At 39.0% G+C, this 20,671-nt stretch overlaps 1 protein-coding gene across 2 annotated transcripts in view; it reads left to right on the top strand.

Moving 5' to 3' along the window:
* CRYBG3 (crystallin beta-gamma domain containing 3) overlaps positions 1 to 20,671 on the top strand; it is an 80,833-nt gene that overhangs the window by 26,785 nt on the left and 33,377 nt on the right. For both annotated transcript variants that reach the window (XM_021550174.3, XM_085590229.1), the window contains exons 4-7: positions 10,683 to 15,111; positions 16,096 to 16,143; positions 16,491 to 16,606; positions 17,556 to 17,703. In XM_021550174.3, the coding sequence (XP_021405849.3) occupies positions 10,683 to 15,111; positions 16,096 to 16,143; positions 16,491 to 16,606; positions 17,556 to 17,703 (4,741 nt within the window). The remainder of the gene's footprint in view (positions 1 to 10,682; positions 15,112 to 16,095; positions 16,144 to 16,490; positions 16,607 to 17,555; positions 17,704 to 20,671) is intronic.

Raw genomic sequence — 20,671 nt, 5'->3', positions numbered from 1 at the left:
TCAGCAGTTCAATAATTTTACTTGTGCAAGTAAGGCTTTCTCACTTTCAAATTATCTTTCTTAGTTTGACTGGGTGATTTTTGCTTGTGTGATTTTTTTCCCCCTAGTTCTTTGGGGATTTCCTGTGATGTAAAGAAGGTTATGTAAAACACTTAATTTTAATTAGCCAAAACATGGAATATTCTTTACAGTTCTGTAATATTTTTAAAAGATTAAAAAAAAAAAAAAAGTGGTGGCAAAGGCACTGTTGTGTGTTTGAGAGTAGAAGAGTTAAAACACTGGCTGTGGTCAACACTGTGTATTACAAAAGCCTTTGTGACTGTCATGAACATAGATATTAGTTTTCCAAAATCATTTGTAGATGTTATGTTGAAAATTTGGCTACATGTGTGTCAACATAGCATGAATTTGGAGTTAGGTAGGAATGTATGCCTGTGGTACCTATCCAGTTTGTGATGGGTGTGTAGAACATGGACTTGTTTGTGGACAATGGACCTACAAGTGATGATGACTCAGGCTTTCAGTATGGCCCAAAATATTTATTTCAAATTTAAGCAGAAAGTAGTGATTGGGAGTAACCAGTAAGTCTATCACAGTGCTCCTGCTTGCATTGTAGAATGGGAGGATGTGCTCAGAACACCTTTTTTAATTTTAATTTTTTTTTAATTAATGGAGTTGTGCTCAGTTTGTTTATTGGTGGCATGTGAAATGTTTCATCTCCATGTAGGAGGTCAGAGACAGCCAAAATAGCTGCTTGTTGAATTCCATTTCCATACTGGGGATGTCTCCAGCACTCTGCCCTTACCTATCATTTGGCAGAATAATTATTTGAAGCTTTATGTTATAAATGCAGTGCCTGATCAGGATATGAATAGGTGATGCGGTACCTTTTTGAGTGAAGTTAAAACTGTATTTCCACCTTCAAAATACAGTAGTTAATACTGGTTGTGTTCTCATGAGCACTCTGGTTTGGTCTGTGACGTGGTCGACTGGTTTTTAATCCCAGACTCTTATCATGGTATCACCCATCTGACTGTGCTTTTTCCAAACTGCAGCTCAGCACCACCTCTGCTTTGATCAATTCAGGAGAAAAGTTCTCCTCCCCTCAGCTGTTCCCAGGGGAGCCCAGGAGTGTGGTGTTATTTGGTCTGGTTCCTGAGCAAACTGTATTCCCTAAAACCTGTTGGACAGGCTGGGTTGCTGCATCAGTCTCTTGCTGTGATTTGCTGTTTCTGTAGTATATCCTTCACTATCTGTGCACAATTTGCAGGGTAAGATAGATCTCATTCCCCTTTTTCTTCTTTGAATTTTTCATATAAATATAGATTAATAAAATAAGGCATTTATTCAAGTTTGCAGAGTTTGGAAAGGGTGGGTATTAACTCACTGAAGTGACCTCTTTGCTCTGTGGAGAAATTTTTGATTTATTTTTTGTTTTCCTGAAGTCACAGTTGGATTTTTCAATTGGCCATCCTTTGACATCCTGTATTGTTAGATAATCTTTGCAAACCAGTGTAGGTTTCTTCTAGTTAAAAAAAATCTGTAGATTTTCTTTTTAGTTCATGTGTCTCATGACTAGGCAAGCATGAAAGAATGTGTATTGCTAGTTTGGAGGTAAGGGTGGGTTGGCCTATATACAGAATGAAGCTTTTCTATGGAAAATACAATTTTTCTTCCAATTTAAAAAGTTGGGTTTTTTATTCATTGTAGTTGTTATAAATTAGGGCAAACACTAAACCATTCTATGTCTTTTAAGCTCATTCTCAAAAGTACAGTGTACATTCTGCTCTTTTTGGCTTGGGATACTAACAAGTTAGACAATCTCTGTGTAACTTTAATTATGTTTTTCTCTGCCTGACCACACAATGTGAACTGCTCTTCTGAAGCAATTAGTAAAGAAAAATTGGAATGACTGCAGAGAAGCAGAGGCTTGCATTGTTTACCTTTCTAAAAAGTTTGAATAACTGGTTTTTTTAGCAAGGAAAAGGTTTTTTCTTTTATGGAAGTGGTTATGCTGGATTTGTTCTCTTAGTTTATAAAAGTTTAAAGGATGTAGAGTAGTTTATTCTTTCCAATACTAGCTGGGTTTTTTACTAAATATTAACTAGCTGATATTCAATTAGCATAGTTAAACTGTTTTTGGTTGCTGCCAGTTGGCTGGAGACTCTTCTTGGGAGTGGGTGCTACAAGCACATGAGGAATGATGGGGAGGAGGGATAAAGGCATAGCACACAGCAGCAGGAAGGTGTGGAAACCATAAAGAGCAAAGATGATGTGAACCTAAAAGTGATTGAGTCCTAAAAGACATGTGAGGTGTGCTAGCGAGCCATTGTAAGCCAAAGGGATTGGTTCCATGGATTGTTGTGTTAAATTGCAATTTCAGCATTTCCTGTAGAGTCAGGATGTAGAAGAGAGGTTTACAAATCCTTGTTACCACTGCATTATTAATCTTACAGCAGTTTCCTTTGTCATGAGGAAGATATAAATGAATTTGTTAATTCTAAACTGCAGTGAAATGCTGTGTTAAGAGACTGTCTGTGGTTAGTGAGGAGGTTGCAATGATAAGTGGAAGAGGGATGGTTCTTAGATTGCATAATACCCATTAGAGTTGCATAAAAAAAGAAAGCCTAAACCAAACAACTTTCAGATTTCAAAAACCTACCAGATGGTCTCAGATGCCTCTACTCAGACAACCTCATTCTCCTCATATCCTTAAAGCAGTATTTGGTGAAATACAAGGATATCAGAGTGCTCTGACCTGTAAACTGAGGTTAATTTTGCCCTTAGTGGGAGGTCTGGCACTTGGGAAAGACTTGAGTTTCCAGGCCTTGGGCCAAGGAAAGTGGAATTCATGAGCTCAGTCTGTGGAGTACATGTTTTTGAGGGTCAAAATGTGTAGGTCACATTATTTATTCCTCCATCACCCTGGCTGGTTGGCTCAGAGGTAATTTGTACCTCAAAGGTTTTTGCTCCTTTAATCACAGCAGTGGCAAGTGGTAAAGGAGGAGCACAAAACACCAAACCATGACACATTTGGCAAAGTCTCTAGACAGCAATTACTGTGGACAGTAATTGCAGCACAGAAGATGTGAGGAGATTTGGGCTAAAGTCCCCAGTTATTTCATCCCTTAGTCTTCCATTTCTCTGGGATGGTTGAAGGTTTCTTCACTTTGAAGAAGTGAAAAGGAGCAAACAATTGCAAAGTAGGGTATTTGCTACTTAGAGTAGAAAAACCCTCTTACTTAAGTAAGATGGTAGCTTCTGGGTAGAATGGTCCCCTGTGGCAGACTGGTAGGTATAAAAGTGAAATCTTTGTGTTTACTCTTGGCCCTTGCACTCCTTAATGATGTTAAAAGGCAACCTTTAACTGGTGAAATAAGCCCTTAAAATAAAACCATGGAACAGTGGGGGTGCACCTGCCCTCAATTTCTCATTGCTGAAAGTCTACATGAGAGAGATGACAATTTCATAAAGTATATGACAAATATAAAACACAGATTTGCCCCATTGTCTTTCTTTCCTATAATGTAAAATTCTTTCACTTTTATATATATTGCCTGTCACTAAAAAGCAGTGATTTGGCTTCAAAATTGAGAATGGACTTCCTGCAGTTAATAGCTGCCATCTTCTCAAAGAGTCCCAGTGATGATATGGATGGTACCTTGTGCAGATGAATGAGGACAAAACTTCAGTGTTTTCCTTTGTTCTTGCCCCAAAGACTGATGATCCAGATCTGTTCTATTGACTATTTGCCATTTGTCTATTTTCCAGTAGATTTTTTTTAATCCATTAACAATAAGTGGATGTTACAAATAGTGGTGTGCACTATTGTTTAATAGTGCTTGTGAAACTGCACAGCTTTTTCTGGAGTTCAGCAAGGAGGAGCTTTATTGCTGAACATGGCTGAAGAGAAAAAAATAAAAATTTTACTTACTCTAAATGTTTTGATTAAATAGTCTGCTTAAGATAGTAATACCTCAATTTAACAAAGTATTTTAAGATCCCATCTTCTTCCTTCTGTTATTAACTTTGTAGATATGGATGTGAGAAAAAAACTCTGAACTCCACAGCTGCGAGGATTTTCTTACTGTAGGTAGAAAAGGGGGTGAGGGTAATTTCCAAAGCAGATGCTCCAACAATACATTTAAATTTCACACCCTACTAAGAGCCAGGTACCAGGAATAACTTAGTGAGAGCATTGCAAGCAATTTCATTCAGAAGGGAGGTAGCCCTAAGGAGAATGAAATTTTAGTGTGTTTACAGTTCTACTATGTTACACTTTATTCAGTTCTGTAAGGGATTTTTTTATTATTATTATTTATTTTATTTTTAGGTCTAGTAAACCTATTGCTATGCATCTAATTGATGTATTTTAGTGTTAGCAATTAGTATTTCCCGCCTTACTACTGTCAGTAAATCCTGTCCTTTTATTTTGATAGAACTACATCTGATAAAATCCTTCAGGTTTACATAATTCTGGTTAACAGGTTTGTTTCAGAGCTTGTAATTCTCCTTTGTGTTGCTTGTCAGAGGCAGGCTTGTGGTGATAACAAAACACAGCATTAATTTGTCTGATAGATTGTTGTGTACTGTGGTTTTGATTTCAGTCAGTAGCAGCAACATTCATCTTTCCCTGTGGATGCCTTTGGCAGAAAATCAAGAGTGAATGAATGGAAATTCGTGACTTAATTCCAATCAGTGGTCTGATCAGGTAATTCCTGAGGAAAAGTGGGGAAGCTGCTGCTCCTGCATTTGTTGGTGTTGATTTGTTGATCTTTTGATGGCCTTCTGGCCATGGAAATGCAGTGTTCAGTTGTTGCTGGTCAGGTGGACAGGGAGTCATTGCTGAGAGTAATCTGCTGCCACTTTAGGAGGGGCATAAACTACTGGGCAGCTCCACCCTTCTAGGTCAGCCAAATACCACCCAAAATTAGAAGGCTGTCCCAGGGAAGGAGCAGGATCATCCTGCCTCTGATTTTCTGGGTGAACTGTGGATAGTGGCCACTCTTGGGGCTGTGCTATCCGGAGAAATGCAGACCTCAAAGCATTACTCTACCTGCCAGAGAGGGGTGCCTACCCAGAGATGGCATGTGGTCCAAAGGAAAGGTTCATGTTGGTGCCAAAGCAAAGATTATTGTGTTTCTGAAGAATGAAATTTTATATTTTAAGAGTAATTCTTAACAGATGTGTGATGCAAAACTGAGCTAAATAAATTAAGTCAAAACCTAATTCACTGGATTGTTTTCTCCACTGAACGTTTTTTTTTGGTAGGGTTGTTCAGCTGTGCAGTGTATTCAACTGAGTCAAACCCTTTTCTTTTCCTACCACACCTGAAGCTGCACTCTTAAAGAGTGTAAAAGAATGTCCTGGCTTTGATTCTTCATTACATCTCAGAAGAGGCCAAGAGCAGTGGCTTTCTTCAGCCTTAAGATGAAAAACTAAGGGGAGACCTCACTGCTGTCCCCAACTCTTCCACCCCAGTGAGAAGCAGCAGTGGCTCTGCTTGTCCCTGATCCCTGGGAGGGGCAAGTCCTGGGCACCTGAACCTCTTGAGTGGGACAGAGGAAAATGGAGGGGCAGCAAGTGAGGACAGTTCCCACAGGTATGGGGCAGGAAGGCTGGCTGCTGCCAGGTACTGTGGAAATAGGGCAAGGAAGGGCTAGGAGTGATCCCAGGCCCTTTGTGCTGGTCTTTGGGTCAGCCTTGATGTGTGCTCTCTTCCTTCAGACTCAAAGAATAGGTTTTTCCAGATGTGGGAGATAATCAAGAAGTACTACCCTAAAGGGCAAGGGGAAGGAAAAACATTCCTTCCAAGTTCACTGAGACTGCATTTACTTTTATTCAAATTGTTGTTGACTCTTAATTGCCCTTATGGAACCTTAGCTTTGAAATTTCCTGCAGAATCAACTGCGTGTAAATCACTTTGTTCAATCAAACTTTTGACCTTTTCAAACATAAATTGTGACGTCTCGGGACACTAAGTATTTCAGACTGCAGATTTAAATCATGAAGCTATCCCCTCTGGCTAAAAAATTTTCTTTAATCTAAGTTGTGTATGGCAACTATTCAGTTAGCCCACAGAGTCTTTTTTCCAGCAAGTCTTTAATTTTTCCCATTTATTAATACCTTACATGAGCATAGAAAGCAGCTGGTTGAGTAAGCTGGATTCCACCAGAAGGTGTTTCAAAGTGACTTTAAGATAGTTGTTTGCAGATAAAGTACCTTAACATATTTTTCTTTAAAGCTGACAGTTAACTATTCCACTAACAGTGAAATAAAAGCTAAGTGGAAAAAAATAATATAAACAACAGTGTAATTTTAAGATGTTTATAGAGGGGTAGCTAGGAGTCACAAGTACCAAATCTAGATCAGTGATTTTCAACCTGTAGCCTGCAGATTCCTCTGGTAGCTCCCTCTCTGGGGTCTATGAGAAGAGATTGGAGGAATCATGCATGGATATGCTTGTAAAAGCAAGCTGCACTGGGGAGAAAATATCTGGAAGAGTGAGGTAAGAGGGTAAAATCCCCATGGCATGTTTTGGAAGAAGCAGGCTAGGCAGCAGTGCCCTGCTGTGCAGATGAACTGTATTGCTGGGGGCCTGTGTGGTCTGCCTTCACCTTTTGGAAAAAGTATAGGGCTTTCTGCATTACTGTGTGGTACAAACAGGGTTGGAGGGATTGCCATCTCGATGGCAAACACATGAAAAAATGTACACAGTGTTCTTTATGGGTGCACTGGAATAAGTTATTTAAGGTAGCAGCTTTCCTCCTGCTTCTGGCCTTCCAAATCAGCAACACTGTTTTATAACCACTGCCACTTGGGTAAGTTACACAAGATGTCTGTCATATAAGATGTCAGAACAGGTTCCCCTCTTCTCCTTCAGTTAGTCTCCCTTTAACTTTTTATATCTTTTTCACAATAGAAGAAATATCTACAAGCACCTACTTTTGACAAATATAACGTAACTCATGTTGACATCCTCTCTTGTTGCTGTCAAAGTCTTTTGTGAAACTGATTTAAGGCTTTATAGGGAATTGAATAGCTTCCTGTGAGGACAGGAAAGAAGGAATCTCCTACTATTTGAAATATGTGACAGAATGCACACTGGGTTCTTTGTATAACCAGGCTTTCATCTGCATCCTCACATGAGCTAAAAAAAAATTTGCAAAGAGTCTTTAAGGTAAATTCTGAACTGACATTCTTTTGGTGATCAGAAATGAAACAAGTCTCCAGTGACACTTTCAGAAGGCTTTTTTTTGTGGCACAGCCTGCTTCTAAATTTGTTTCATAAGACTTACAGCTCAATTGCTGGTGCTGCACAGGAACACGGGTTTTCATTTTTTTAATGTCTTCTTGTTGCATGGGAGCATTCAGAGTGAATATGCTTCTGTGTGCTCTGAAAGGAAATGCATTAGGACTAAAAGGTCTGCTGATAAAATTTTTTATAATATGCTGAGGAGCAAATTCTTTATTAAAGGTCAGGCACTCAGAAGTTGCCTTGTGTGTGGAGGGTAGATTGGTTCTGGTTGAAAATAGAGCTCACTGGCAAAAGTCTTGGTAGAGTGAAGCCTGCAGGAGAGCAGAGCTGCCTGTTGGGAGACACTGGCACAGGCTGGGGCTCTGTCACTGAAGAGGAGCTGGAGCCAGTGCTCCTCAGATTTAGGTTTGTGCACAATTCTCCAAGGGGAAGATGGCATGGAGTCTTTTGACTTCAAATTGGTCAATTGGAGCATAAAATTCCCTCAGAAGGCAAACAGAGAGCAAAAAGAATTGGGAGAAATTATAACGGTTGCCACATAGGCAAAAAAATCTTCTGAGTACTTTTTTTTTGTCTGATCATCTGTAATAAATACTGGTTTAGTGTGATATGTATCTCTAGTCAGTGTGGATGTAGAACCCAATCATGCTGGCTTCTCGTTGGCATCCCTTCTGTAAAATCTACCTATTCATTCCATATCTGATGCTTTGGGTTTCAGAATTTCTGAGCTTACATGAATAATTCAAAGGCAGAGTTTGACAACTGGAAAGGCACGTCCCAGGTTTCTTCTGGAGTACTGGTTCTTACCACATTTGTACATAAATCTGAATTCTCCCCACTTCATACCATATAAAAATATCAACCATGGTATAAAAGACACTCAGTAAAAGCTAATTCTTGTCAGGCTATTAATTGTCTTGCCTTGGTTTTGGTGGAAATTAGTATTTGGCATCTTGCAATACCATTTATTCATTACAGTTGATCTGTACAAGAATCCATAAAACTTCTTTTTCTTTTTGAGAAATGGTGCCAATATCTGTTCTGCTTGTTCTCTTAAAAGAAATTTCCTCTGGATTCAGGGCACTTGTAGACCAGCTTTTATTTTTGAGGTTGGCCAAAGTATAGAGGAGCTGCTGGAGTTTGTAAAAGCTTAATAGTGATTATTTAAAGCAGGAAAGGTTACTCAGTAAGGTTAATTCTGAATAAGAGCATGATCAGGTCTTACATTCTTAAGACTTATTTTTAGTATGACTGTGACTGATGCTGAGTAAATATACTGCACTGCAGAACTCAACAGATCCTTCCACTCACATTTTTAGGATCTCTGGAGTTTTAGAGAATATTAAAATGATGTGGGGTTTTTTACTACCTTTTTTCTCCACCATGTTTTGGTTTTTTTCACTCAGAAATGTTTCTTTGGAGGGTTGGGAATCCTAAAGGCAGCCATTTTAACAAATGGAGTGTGTGATGCTTAGCAGGTACCAGTGCTGGTATCTCTGGAAACCAAACTGGTGCTGTAGAAGACTAAATGTAGGCATCTAACTTGGCAAGTTGGGAGATGTGCTATTTATACAGGCCTTTCCTGTTTTCTCTGCAACTTAATATACCTGGCCAACAAACTCTATATTGAGATTTTGCCCCATCAGAGATGACAGTGAATTTAATCCCAATACAAACTGAATATTCAAGTTCTCACAAAGTCTAAATGCCCATACTAATGTATTTTGGCATTAGCCTAAAGGTACCTGACAATGTAAAACATGTATATAAATGGCTGTTTATATCTCTCTTTTAATGTTTATGAATTTGAATAATTCCACATTTACTTCACTTGTACTCTGTGTGTATTCTTTACTTGTGATTTTAAATAGCATTAAGTTCTCTCTTCAAAATAAAATGAATACTGAAGTAAGAATCTTGGCCTCTAAAATCTTGCCAGAAAAATAGATTCTATTTTTAGATTGATGAATCCATTCCATTTTTATATTCTTATATATCTTTTGAGAGAATATATATTCAAAATCCATACAGATGGGAATTGAAGTTACAGTTACTCAATGATACTCAGATGTTTGACTTTCCTTAGCAAATCTATTTTTTCTTTCTAACTTCAATTATTTATTCTCAATAAATTCTCAGAGCTGTAACGACTTCTAAACAAATTGAACGAATGAGGGAAGGTGCCAAGAGCTTTTAGAAGCTATTAAGCTATTTTTGTATACTGCAACACTTCTATAATAGAAATCAAAATCTTAGTCAACACCTTTTTATGTTGTTGTTATTTTTGCCCAAGAGAGTCTCCTGAAACAAGCAGGACAATTTTCCCAACAGCTGAATGGCTGATTCCAGCATTCACTGTGTTAGCAGATCTAGGGCAGACTTTGAAAGGGTTTCTTCTTGGTTTAAGTGGAGGCTGAGGAAGAAGGGAATTGAAGTCTAGTCTGAGCATCTACTTTGTCTTAAGGTGAAGAATGGAAAAGCTGACAGTGACTGATTTTTGCAAGAATTCTTTAACAGGCAGAAAAATAGTGGGGAAAGAGAGAAACATTTGAAAGAAAGATGAGTATTTGTGATGTCTCAGTTTTAAGAAAGGAGAAAAACAGCTTCTTCAGAAAATTGAAAGTGACAGGCTCTGAACTTAGTATTATGAGAAAGAGCAGTGAAGGAGCAGGATCACAGTTCCTCTCTGGTGGCTCTTTAATTTCTTTGTTTTTGCATTCACTGTTTTTTGCTGCTAAATTTTAGACTAATGAACTGCTAGATCTACTAATTCCTTGTAACATTTCTAGTTTTCTTATTTTGGTATTCCCTCCAGCATTCCAAGAATCTTCATTCTTAACCATTCTCCATTCAATCTCTTTCCTTACTACCCTGGGGTTCAGAAAAGCATTCTCTGTTATATACTTCCTTTTTTTCCCCATGTTTTGTTTCTCCTCATCCTGTTTTTTGACAATATGTTAAAAGCTTGGGTAAAAGTTTAAATATCAATTCAGTATTTTAATGAACATTAGTACAGTAAATTTTCTTCATTTTTAATTTGCAGGCCAGCTTTAGAAGGATCAAACATCTTCAAAACAGGATGATTATTTATGTCTCTGCAAATGTTGCCTTGAAGTGACACCTGTCAGTAGTAATTCCCTTGTCTGGTAGAAAATAAATTATAGAAGTTGGTTAAACTAGCATCTACTTTTTAACTTTTAGTTTAAGTTGGCTTTTTTGGTAAAAGGTGGTGTCCATGTAATTTCTCACACAAACCTTTATTTAGCAGGAGAAGGAGGAAAATAGTGTTCAGTGCGATCTACAGTTTGTGTTAACCTGTGGAGTAAAACAGTATTTTACATCTTCTACAGCTAGTGCTAAACTTTATTATTGTGCTAGTAATTTATTGTCTGTCCCTGCTGATAATTGATGATTCTTGTTCCAGGCAGAGACGACGGAAGCCAGAAGCACCCGCAGTCACGTACGCAACGTATCGGGGTTCTGCAAGGATCAGGCAGCTCCTGAGGAATCAGTCAGAAACTGGAAAAGGAGAAAAAAGTCCTGAGAACAGAAATGCTTCAACAGCCAAAGAAAATGGAGGAGTCCAGACAACTCTGTCTGTGAAATCAGGATGCCTGATAGAAGAAAATGGAAGAGACGAGGGTCAAGATCACCAAGATGATGCCATGTTAAATTCTTCTGCAGTTAGAGTGGGAAGCAAACAGTCTGGTAAAGCTCAGCATTGCATGGGTAGAAGTAAACGTGAAAGAACTGCAAAGGCCGCAATTTCATCCACTGAATCATGTCACGAGTTACACTTAAGAACTACATCTACTTTAGCTGCAACAAAAGTTAAAAGGACATATTCACTAGATTCATTATTGCCATTTAGTGGTAGAAACAGTGGGATCCTAACCAATTCCACTTCCCAGAGCACTCATTCCCTTCAAGTCAGTTCTGCAAACAATTTGGTTGGAAAAGAAGATGGACTGCCAGGAGAAGCAGAAACTCTCTTTCAGACAGACAAAAATGCCACTTCTAACTTTGATAAAGAAAATCATTGTAGTAAAGCAGGTAATAAAGCGTCCCCAAAAGAAATACAGGATAATTGTTTACATTCACCCAAGTCAAAAAGCAAGACTGTTAATAAAGAACTGCATGTGGAGAAGGGAGAATTTTACTGCAGTCATCAAGTGAGTAATCACTCAGAGCAAACATTGGATGTCCAGAGTCTTCATTTCAGTACCACTACATTTCAGCAGAAAGCAGAACAGCACACCAGTAGTGACAATAAAGATGGTGATGCACAGAAATTTGTGACAGCTGTGGAAAGAGAGCAAAATGCACAAAACTTTGCTGCTACTGTTCTTTTTCCTTTTAATGAACAAATACCTACTTCACTCAGCATGGAATCTACAGGAGGAAAGTGCTTGGCCACAGGCAATCTAACTGCTTCAGTGTCATTTATTGGACATGATGAGGATACAGTCATGGGCAGGGAGACTTGTAATGAAGAACTGAGTGGGTCAGGGAAAGCAGTGCATGTACAAAATGGTCACAGGCTAATCCATGTGGAGAATCCTAAGGATACTGCCACACAGCAGACTAGTTTTCCTTGTCCAGGAATGGAGAGTGAGGAAATAATGAAGGTTTTGTCTGAGGTTGCAGTGCAAAACCTTGCCAATGTGTCACCGTGTGCCCATGGGTTTCAAAGTGTGAAAACAAATTTTGATGAGCTGACAGTGCTTGCATCCCACGAGTCTACCTCTATGATGGTTCCTCATTCTGCCTTGAGATCTGAAGGAAAGCCTTTGACCAATCATTCTGCTTTCACCCATGAAAAAGATGTAGACTTAATTTCTGAATCTCCACCTGTTTCTGAAAGCAGGTGTATTAATTTTTCTTCCAAGAAGGAAAACAGCAATAAACTTAGACTATCACCCACAGTAATTGATTCTTCATCTGACAGACAAGGAAAAATGCTGCCTTCTGCCGCTAACTCTGAAAATGGCCTGATTGCTGCTTCTGAAAAGGACAGCTTTATTTTTCCAGCTGCAGAGTCTGGGAGAATTATCCCTGTGAACAGGGTGACTGAGGGGCCACTTTGCTCAGGAGACCTGAGAACTTTGTGGCCATCAAATTCTCTGGAGCCTGAGATTACTCCTCCTATGCTTGATAGCTGTGCTGATGGAGTAGATGCAGAGGTTGTTTGTATCTCCAAGCCTGCTTCTCCTCCTCTGGTATCCAGAGAAACTTCCAACCTTCCTGTTTCTGCCTCGGAGATGTCCAGCACTGCTCAGGGGAGCAATAATTCTTCCAGTCACAGAGCTAGTGATGGGGCAGATGAGGCCTTCTCCACACAACAGGCTGACAGCAGTGTCCTGCCAGAGGCAGTGCCATCACCTGTCTGTCCTTTGGTATCTTTGGAAACTGCATCCAGCATGTGCAGGAATGCTGTGGGACAGGTGATTCTTGGTGCTTCTGCTCCTTTGGAAGCCCCTTATGCCCAAAAAGCTGCTGCACCTGCCCAGGCAACTGGGAAAGGACAAGAATGTTCTTCTTTCCCAGATGCTGCTGTTTTGCTGAAGAAAGCAGAAGAAATAGTGGACTTGGTTTTGCATTTGGCTACAGAAGAAATAATAGCAAAAGAAGGCTTTGGTGTCTGCCAGCTTTGTGGGAGCAAGGATGGTTTAATTAATATGGATATTGCAAATTATCAGAAGGCTGAAAGTGTACAGCTGGCAGCAGGAGAAACCCAGTCAGCTGTGCAGTCATTAAAAGCTTTTAATGAGACCAGTGGAGGAGGCTCATCTTCGCTTACAGGAAATGAAAGACTGGATACAAATAATCAAGATGAAAAGATACTCTCTTGCATCCCTGATAAAACTGACCTACATAGGGCACTAGAACTAAAAGCAAAAGAAACAGTTGATGGGGTCATTAACTCAGCCATACAAAAACTGGCATCCAATCATCAGCAAGGCACTGAGAGGAAAAGGTTTTCTGGAAATGTTCAGCCTAAACCTGAGGCTGAAATGCCAAAGGCTTTAAGTTTGGATATGAGGTTTCCTGCCAGCACTCAGGAACCAACAGAGATGATTGAAACTCAGACTGTACCTGTAAAGTGTGAAAAGGCAGATTGCTCAAGTCCTCCTTTGCCTCCAAATTGTATGGAAAATGGCATAGATTGGCTCCAAAGAGATGAAAAGGTAGCAAATAATGCAATTACTTGTCAAACAAATGGATTTCTTTCCTGTGGCAGTTCAGCAAGGCCAGAATCAGATCTGACACCAGCAAAAGAGAGGCACAATGGAAGGGTGTGTGACCATCTGGCTGCAGCAGAAATGTGTGGCAAAGTATCAGCAATAAGTAGAAAATCTGATGGAACTTTACAGTTAATAGATAGAGATATTGCTGTGGCTGAAGAAACACTTTTACCATTGCAGTTGAAAGGTTTGTGCAATAATACAAATATGTCAGAGTGCACACTGCTGCCAGCTGTAAATGTTAATTTGTCATCTTTTATGTGTGGTGAAGAATGTATCAGCCTGCAGAGTGACTCCAAAGATAAAAGCAGCTCTCAGATGTCTCTGGAAAGTAATGCAGAGGACAGTCTGTATGAACTCTCTGGGAAAGAGGCTGCAGAGGAAGTTGCTGTACAAGTAAAAGCAACCTTACCAAATTCAAAGGCAGTGGTGAGCAAAGAGGAACAAGCAGAAGGGGCAAAGGAGGGAGCAGAGATTAATACTGGATTAGATACACAGTCCATGGTACATGACCTGTCTGTTCTGGGAGAGGGCAGTGAAGGGAAACACTGCTTCGACACAGTCTTTGCCCAAAATAATGAGAATCTGAAGTTGGCACAAATCAAGGGTCAAGACATGGAGAGAAATTATCAGCTTGAAGAAAATGTCCTGGATTGCAGCAATAACATGAAGGAACCAAGAGAACTTTTGGCCTCTTCTCCACTAATTGAACAGTGGGAAAATAATTCTTTTACCATCATTTATGAAGGTGCTCTTCAAACTGAGAACAAATCTGTCTCAACTGATGAGATGCAAACTTGTTCTCTTTCTCCTTCTAACTTGCCTTCAGATAATATAGATCATCTAAGGCATGCTAGAGCAAGAAACAAGCAGGAGTCAGTCTGTCTTTATGGGCAGGAGAGCAAGGTGAGTGAAGCAGCAGAGAGCCAAGGCTCAGAGTCCTTCCTGAGTGTGGAGGCCAAGCGCTACAGAGTTTATCCTTTCTCTCTGTCTCCCATCTACGAGGACGACAGCTCCCAGGAAGATCTGCTGTCCACGGACGTGTCTCCAGAAAGCCGTCCTGGGGGAGTCTCCAAAGACAGCTCTGACCACACTTCTGTGCTTTCCCTCCTCCAGTCGGTGTCCGAGCGCTTGCAGTTCACCGCTCGCTTCAGCAAAGAGGAGGAGGATGAGGAGGATGTGGTGGAGGAAGAGGAGGAAGAACCTTCATATGAGGAAAATATTCTTGATGTTGAGAGAGAAGATAACTGCCTTTCAAGTCAGTGCAGAGAGAATTTTAAAGGAACCCCTCAATCAAATGACCAAAGTAGGTCTTTTCTTGAACAATCATTTCTTCTTTCAAAAGAACAGCTTGACACACAGGAGCAACCAGAAGAATTTCCAGATGTGTCTTCTCCCAGTCAGATACCTTGTAAACCAGTTCCAGAGAAAGCTGATGCTTCTGTAACACAGCCTCCTACAAGTGTGTACTACCAGTACTTGAAATCTGCCAGAAAAGGCTCTTCTGAGAAGGGGACCAGGTTTGGAAGCATTCTACAGGATATGCTGCAGCCAAAGATTCATTGGTTTCAAGACAACGCTGTGCCAAACCTGGGAGAACTGTCAGAGGTAAGATGTCGTGTCATGTATATTTATAATCAAAGTGATTAGCCCAGATTCAAAGTTGCTGCTTCCCTATCCTACTTGCCTCCTTTTAATTAAATTTTTATCATAAAAGCAATCAGAAGTTTTTATCAGAAGTTATTAGGGTTTTTTATTTCATAGTTTAAAAAAAGTCTTCTGATAAATTTTAAAAGATAAAAGTGTTCCTCAATTCAAGTCTTGGTTCAGCACACAGGTGAAAGCAATTTAACTGTAAAACAGTATGTGAACAGAAGGTAAAACGGGGAAATAAAGTCTCTATAATAACACAAGACAGACTTCTCTATGTTAAGGACATTTCAACCTGAAGATGATGGAATTGCCTTTTAGATGAAAATTATTCTTTTATTTCTTTCACTTCTGAGATTAATAGAGTTGTCTTGTCCAAAAAAAGGTATAAATATCAGCTTACTGGGCTCTTTGATTGTTTCATCACAGTCTTCTACAAACTATAGCTCAGTCAGCAAGTAGATAATATAGCTGCTTCCATAGATTAGAATTTCTTTTTCTCAGTTTGCTTAAAGCAATGGCAAATGAGGGTATGGAAAGAGTTCTTCCCACATTTAGAATCTGAAAGTACCACATAGACCAAGTGTGTAATTGAAGAAGTCTTTCCATGATATTTGGAATACTCCAGTCTGTGTTAGATGTATCTTTTGTTCTTTCCTCTGTTAAGAAATGCAGTTTATTGTTTGCTGGGAAGGGGTAATACATTTGTAAAGGTTATAACTTCCATAACACCTCTTCCTTTCTAGCACATCCTGCTTTTTGCTGATTGACCCTGTTAAATAATTTACACCAGCTCTGAATGGCAGTGAAACAAATATTGGTTTTATCTACTAAAGACAGTTGTGTACATGTACAGGAATAGTGGACCCAGAATAATCTGCCTGTGCTTTGTGCCACTGTTGTAGTTCTTAATAGTTGTTTGCCATGTCCTCTTATTTTCAGAACCTCATTGACAGGGCAAGTCTCAAATACAACCCAAGACCAGGGAAGGTAAGCAGAGTTTGTGTCACATTACTCAATATGATACATGGAATAATTTGTCATACTGTAATTTTTGAATGGAAAGCGTCTGAAGTCGTTAGTCTAATTTTCTCTATTTTTATGTATTAATAGCATGTGCTTTCCCATGCTAATAGTGAGAATATATTATTTAAAATCCTGCCACTAGTAATTTTGCTGTCTTTCTCAGCAATTGTTTTCATTGAGTAGAGTGTTTCATAAAGGAAGAAACTGTGTAGCCTCTCAGTTGAGTGGGCACAAATTGCAAGCAAAAAAATAACTGTCTGTGCTCTGTGTTGAAATGGGCCCTCATTTGCATGCATTCTGTATTGTTTCAGATTATTATTTATGATACTTGTGGCAACAAAAATAAACAAGAAGTTCATTCTGATGTGCTAGATGCATCATCGTGGATCTTTCCCACTGGAACAGTACTTAGGATAATTAGAGGATGGTAAGAAATCCAGGTCATATTTAAATAGTCTTTCCAAAAGGCTGCCTCTGTGTTCCTCTTTTTATGACACATGTCCCATCTGCAGTAGTGTCTTTTTCTTGCTTTATAATTAGACTGATACCAATGAAAAAGCATAAAACAAGGCTTTAAATAGTGCACTGAAAAAAATATTGTTTCTCCTGAGAGCTCGCTTCAATTGGAAAGTTTCTAATAGAGCCACAAGTGAGTTTAGAGCTCTTGCCTGAAGTGCTGAGCCAGTGCAGCCATAATCATGACTAGAAATACATATATTAAAAAATAAAAAGATGGATTTTTACAGTTCAATTTCATTATACAGTAGCTGTTGCAAAAGGACCATCAAATGTACATTCTTGACTGCTAGTTTTCATGTGGCTTTGAAAGGAATGTGGATACAGAAGGATATATATACAAGGACCTTTAAGTTTGCAAGTGTTCCCCAATTTGCTTTGGGAAGCTGGGGCCAGATCTGTATCAGTTGTTGCATTGGAATTTAATTGGTGATGCTTACAGGGAATGTTTCTGACTGTCAGCCATGCATGTCACATTTATGAAGTTTTGAGGCAGCCTTGTATGGTTTTGCATACATTTCTTTCACATCGTAGGAAATGCTGAATGCCATTATTAGTATGTTTTCTGCCTTTTATAGTGTCTGCCTGAACAGGACACATTTTGATGTGACAATTTATATATTTGTCCTGGTAAAATAAAGCTATTCATTCCCATTGTAGTTTAGCTGCATTTTTATTTTATATTTTGTCTTGGAGAAGAACTGTGTATTTTACTTAACAATACCAAAGTATTGATGTGACTACTGACAGGCAGCATAAGAAAGATGTGATATTTGTATTGGTAAGAAGAGCTTTTTCTTGGGCTTTCCATGAGATGTGCTCTACCAGCAATGACTCAGTTCATTTTATCATTCTTGCAGTTGGATTTTCTATGAGAAACCAAAGTTCCAGGGTCGAAAACATGTACTAGAAGAAGGAGAAACTGTGCTGGATCACCTTTGGGATCTCCCAGGCATAAAACATCATCAAAGAAACCTCACAGTTGGTTCCATCAAACACGTAACAAAGGTACAGACTTTCTCCACAATATTCTCGCATGCATAATTGATTTGTTGGTCACAGTGGTATATTACCAGCAATGGACAATGTGTGTGTAGTGTTCCTGACTTTATTCAAATTTGCTGTGACTCACTTTTTTCACTTTCTAGGTGATAAATTCCAGGACTTTCGCTGTGTTGAATTTCCCTTTCTTCCTGAGTTATTGGGCAGGTGGTTATGTTTCTTTGCCACCACCCTCACATGACACAGGCTCCCCCATTTTTAGATGTCTACCTGTCCAGTTATTTGAAATTAAATGGAATCAATACATATTTTTGAAGAAGTTTTTATCTTAAGCTGTCTTCTGTGTCTGTGTGGCTTCTGCTCCAGTAGTGGCTGTGTTTCCAATCCTGTTTGTACAGTGTAGCCTCCAAAAACTGCTGCCATTCCCTCTACAGTTTTTGTGCCATCTGTAAGATCTCCACTTGGACCAGTGGTACACCTACAGCACGTAGCTCTGCCTACAGCCATCAGTTTAGAAGGCTTTTTGTTGAAAAGATAAGAATCAAATGTCTAAAGCAAAATATAATGCATCCATTGTTATTCAGTGAATGAGGAATATATTTTCCAGATCTTGTGATTTAAGAATACTTAGTGGTGTCATTGTTTAGTGTAACATTCCAGTTACTCACAGAGCAGTGGCCCTTGCTGTGAGTGAATTATCATTTGTATCACAATCTGAAAGATTTTCAGTAAAGTGTTTTTTCTGTTTTCTGCTGGTATAGAGGTAATTTTAAAATTTATAACCGTTTTGTCATCAGTACAGGGGCATAATGTCATAACAATTACAAACACTTCTTCATTCTCTTAAAAAACTTAGAAATTAATTAATTCAAAAGAGGCTGACTGAAGGCAAGAATAATGAAGTTAACATTTATTTGAGCTAAACATAATAAAAGCATTTGACCAATATGCAATATGAATATTGATCAGTAATGTGGAAGACAACTAAATTAATGAAGGTATTCCACAATAACAGCCAAGGGAAGCTGGATGTATCTGGGCTATGAAAGAAGACTCTTGGATAGGAAAGACACTTGTTTAACTTCATCATGCTTGATAAGAACCTTTGCAGTACAGCTGAATAGGTTTGACTTTCATTCTTCTTCTAGTCTGTGGCTCATTTATGTAGAACACAGATGGAAAGCTTTGTTACTGTACACTAGTTCAGTAATCAACACTTTCCTCATGTAAATTAAACCTCTAGCAGGTGTGGTTGGTGAGTTTAGTGCCCTCACCAGGCCAGGTTTTCTTCTCTACACCTTGATTCATGAAGGCATCCCTACTTTTTTGGTTGTTTTTTAGCTGTGGTAGAACTGCTTTTGGAAGGTAATTTCCTAAAGTGCTATTTTATGTATTTATTTTTGTGAAAAATATAGGCTTTGTTTTTATTTGACAAATGGTGGATTCTTTTTCAGGCAGCTTGTGTGTGTGTATTTTACTGCCATTTTCTTTTTCACAGGCTGTCAGTGTCTTTTCTCCAGGATAGTTTGTCCATACTGGCTCTGTGTCCAGGTTGTCTGGCTTGTCTTTCAACTTTTCAAGTAGTTTTTTTAATGGTCTTTGTTTTATGGATCTTAGTTTCCTTGAGTTAGCAGATTTGAACACTGGCTAAATATTTGAGAAGGAAATAGCTTGCCAAGAAGAGGAGAAACGGTTTTTTACTAAGGAAACTGTAGGAGGTACATTTAATATTTTATTTTTTTACTAGTATATTGACTGAAGAACAGTCTGCCAGTAGCTTTGTGTTCTTGATTTGCCTTCAAGCCACCCCAAAAAGCAGAGATTCTGTAAAGTTTTTGATTAGCTTGTGGCTTGACTGACCATGGATATGCATTAGGTATATCCAAGTGTATTTAATTTCAAAAAAACTGTGGGGAGGAGATTCCAAACAAACAGATTGTGCAACCAGTAAAATGAAGACATGTCTGAAATGATGTGAAGACTGATCTCCTCTAAGACACAAGCCAAGGCTAGCAAAGTCTGCCTGCACACCCAGGTTCAGTGCAGCTCCTGCAGCACAGTCTGTTTAGCCAGGTCATTTCTCTGGCCTACTGTAAATACATATTTTGACCTTTCTGCACACATTGGGCTTTTCTCTATCTGTTTTTGGAAGCTCAAAGAGGGTGCTAAATGTTATGTTCCCAAAAATAAGAGCCAAGAAGAGTTCCTGATGCCTCCATTCTGGATTAATCGTTTGAACCACTGTTTTGCAAGGTGACAAGGGATCTGAAACAGCAGTTTATAATCTCTGTCTTCAATATGGTTAGGCAGGAATACCTGGACTCCTTGTGGAGTCTTCTTAAGCAAAGCTCTTTGTAATGGGATTGTTCACACTATTACATGAAGGGTTTTGTTTGTGTGGTTTGTCAGGTGAAAATAAGCTAATAATTTAACAGGGGCTACTTTGTCAGATGCCATAAGAAGACACCCAGCAGCTTCAGATGGTCTCATTTGCTTGCTAGTTTTTACAGAACAGTAATAATGTATTTCCTTTGTATTATTTTATTTACCAGCCCTCTTGAGTTCTGTAGCTGGGTTTGGTGGTGGTGGATGGTAGCAAGAGTGATACAGTGCTGGAGCACTGGGAGCAAGAATTATGAATGGGTAAAAAAGCCTGGATGACCAACAGGTCCAATAATAAAAAAAAAAAAAGCTCCAGAAGCAGACATAATCCTAAAGACAAAATGTGTATCTAAGGTGAAATGGTGTCTAGACTGTATTACAAAGCAATCACGTTAATACCAAAACTAATCAGACCTGGTTTTCCATAGGCTCTTCTCTCATCCTTGTTTTGGCATTTCCCTTGAGAAGCCAGACTTGAGTCATTCTTTGTCCTTTTGTTGACACAAAACTACCCCAGTGAAACAGGCTAATTTGATCACTTCAGTCACCACAGCTGACAGGTCCAAGGAGAAGACATAACAGTGCTGAGTTT

Source organism: Lonchura striata, chromosome 1, assembly GCF_050655825.1.
Source record: "Lonchura striata isolate lonStrDom1 chromosome 1, ASM5065582v1, whole genome shotgun sequence".
Classification (NCBI taxonomy): Eukaryota; Metazoa; Chordata; class Aves; order Passeriformes; family Estrildidae; genus Lonchura; species Lonchura striata.
The sequence above is the reverse complement of the archived record's forward strand: the minus strand, read 5'-3'. Positions and strand labels throughout refer to the sequence as shown.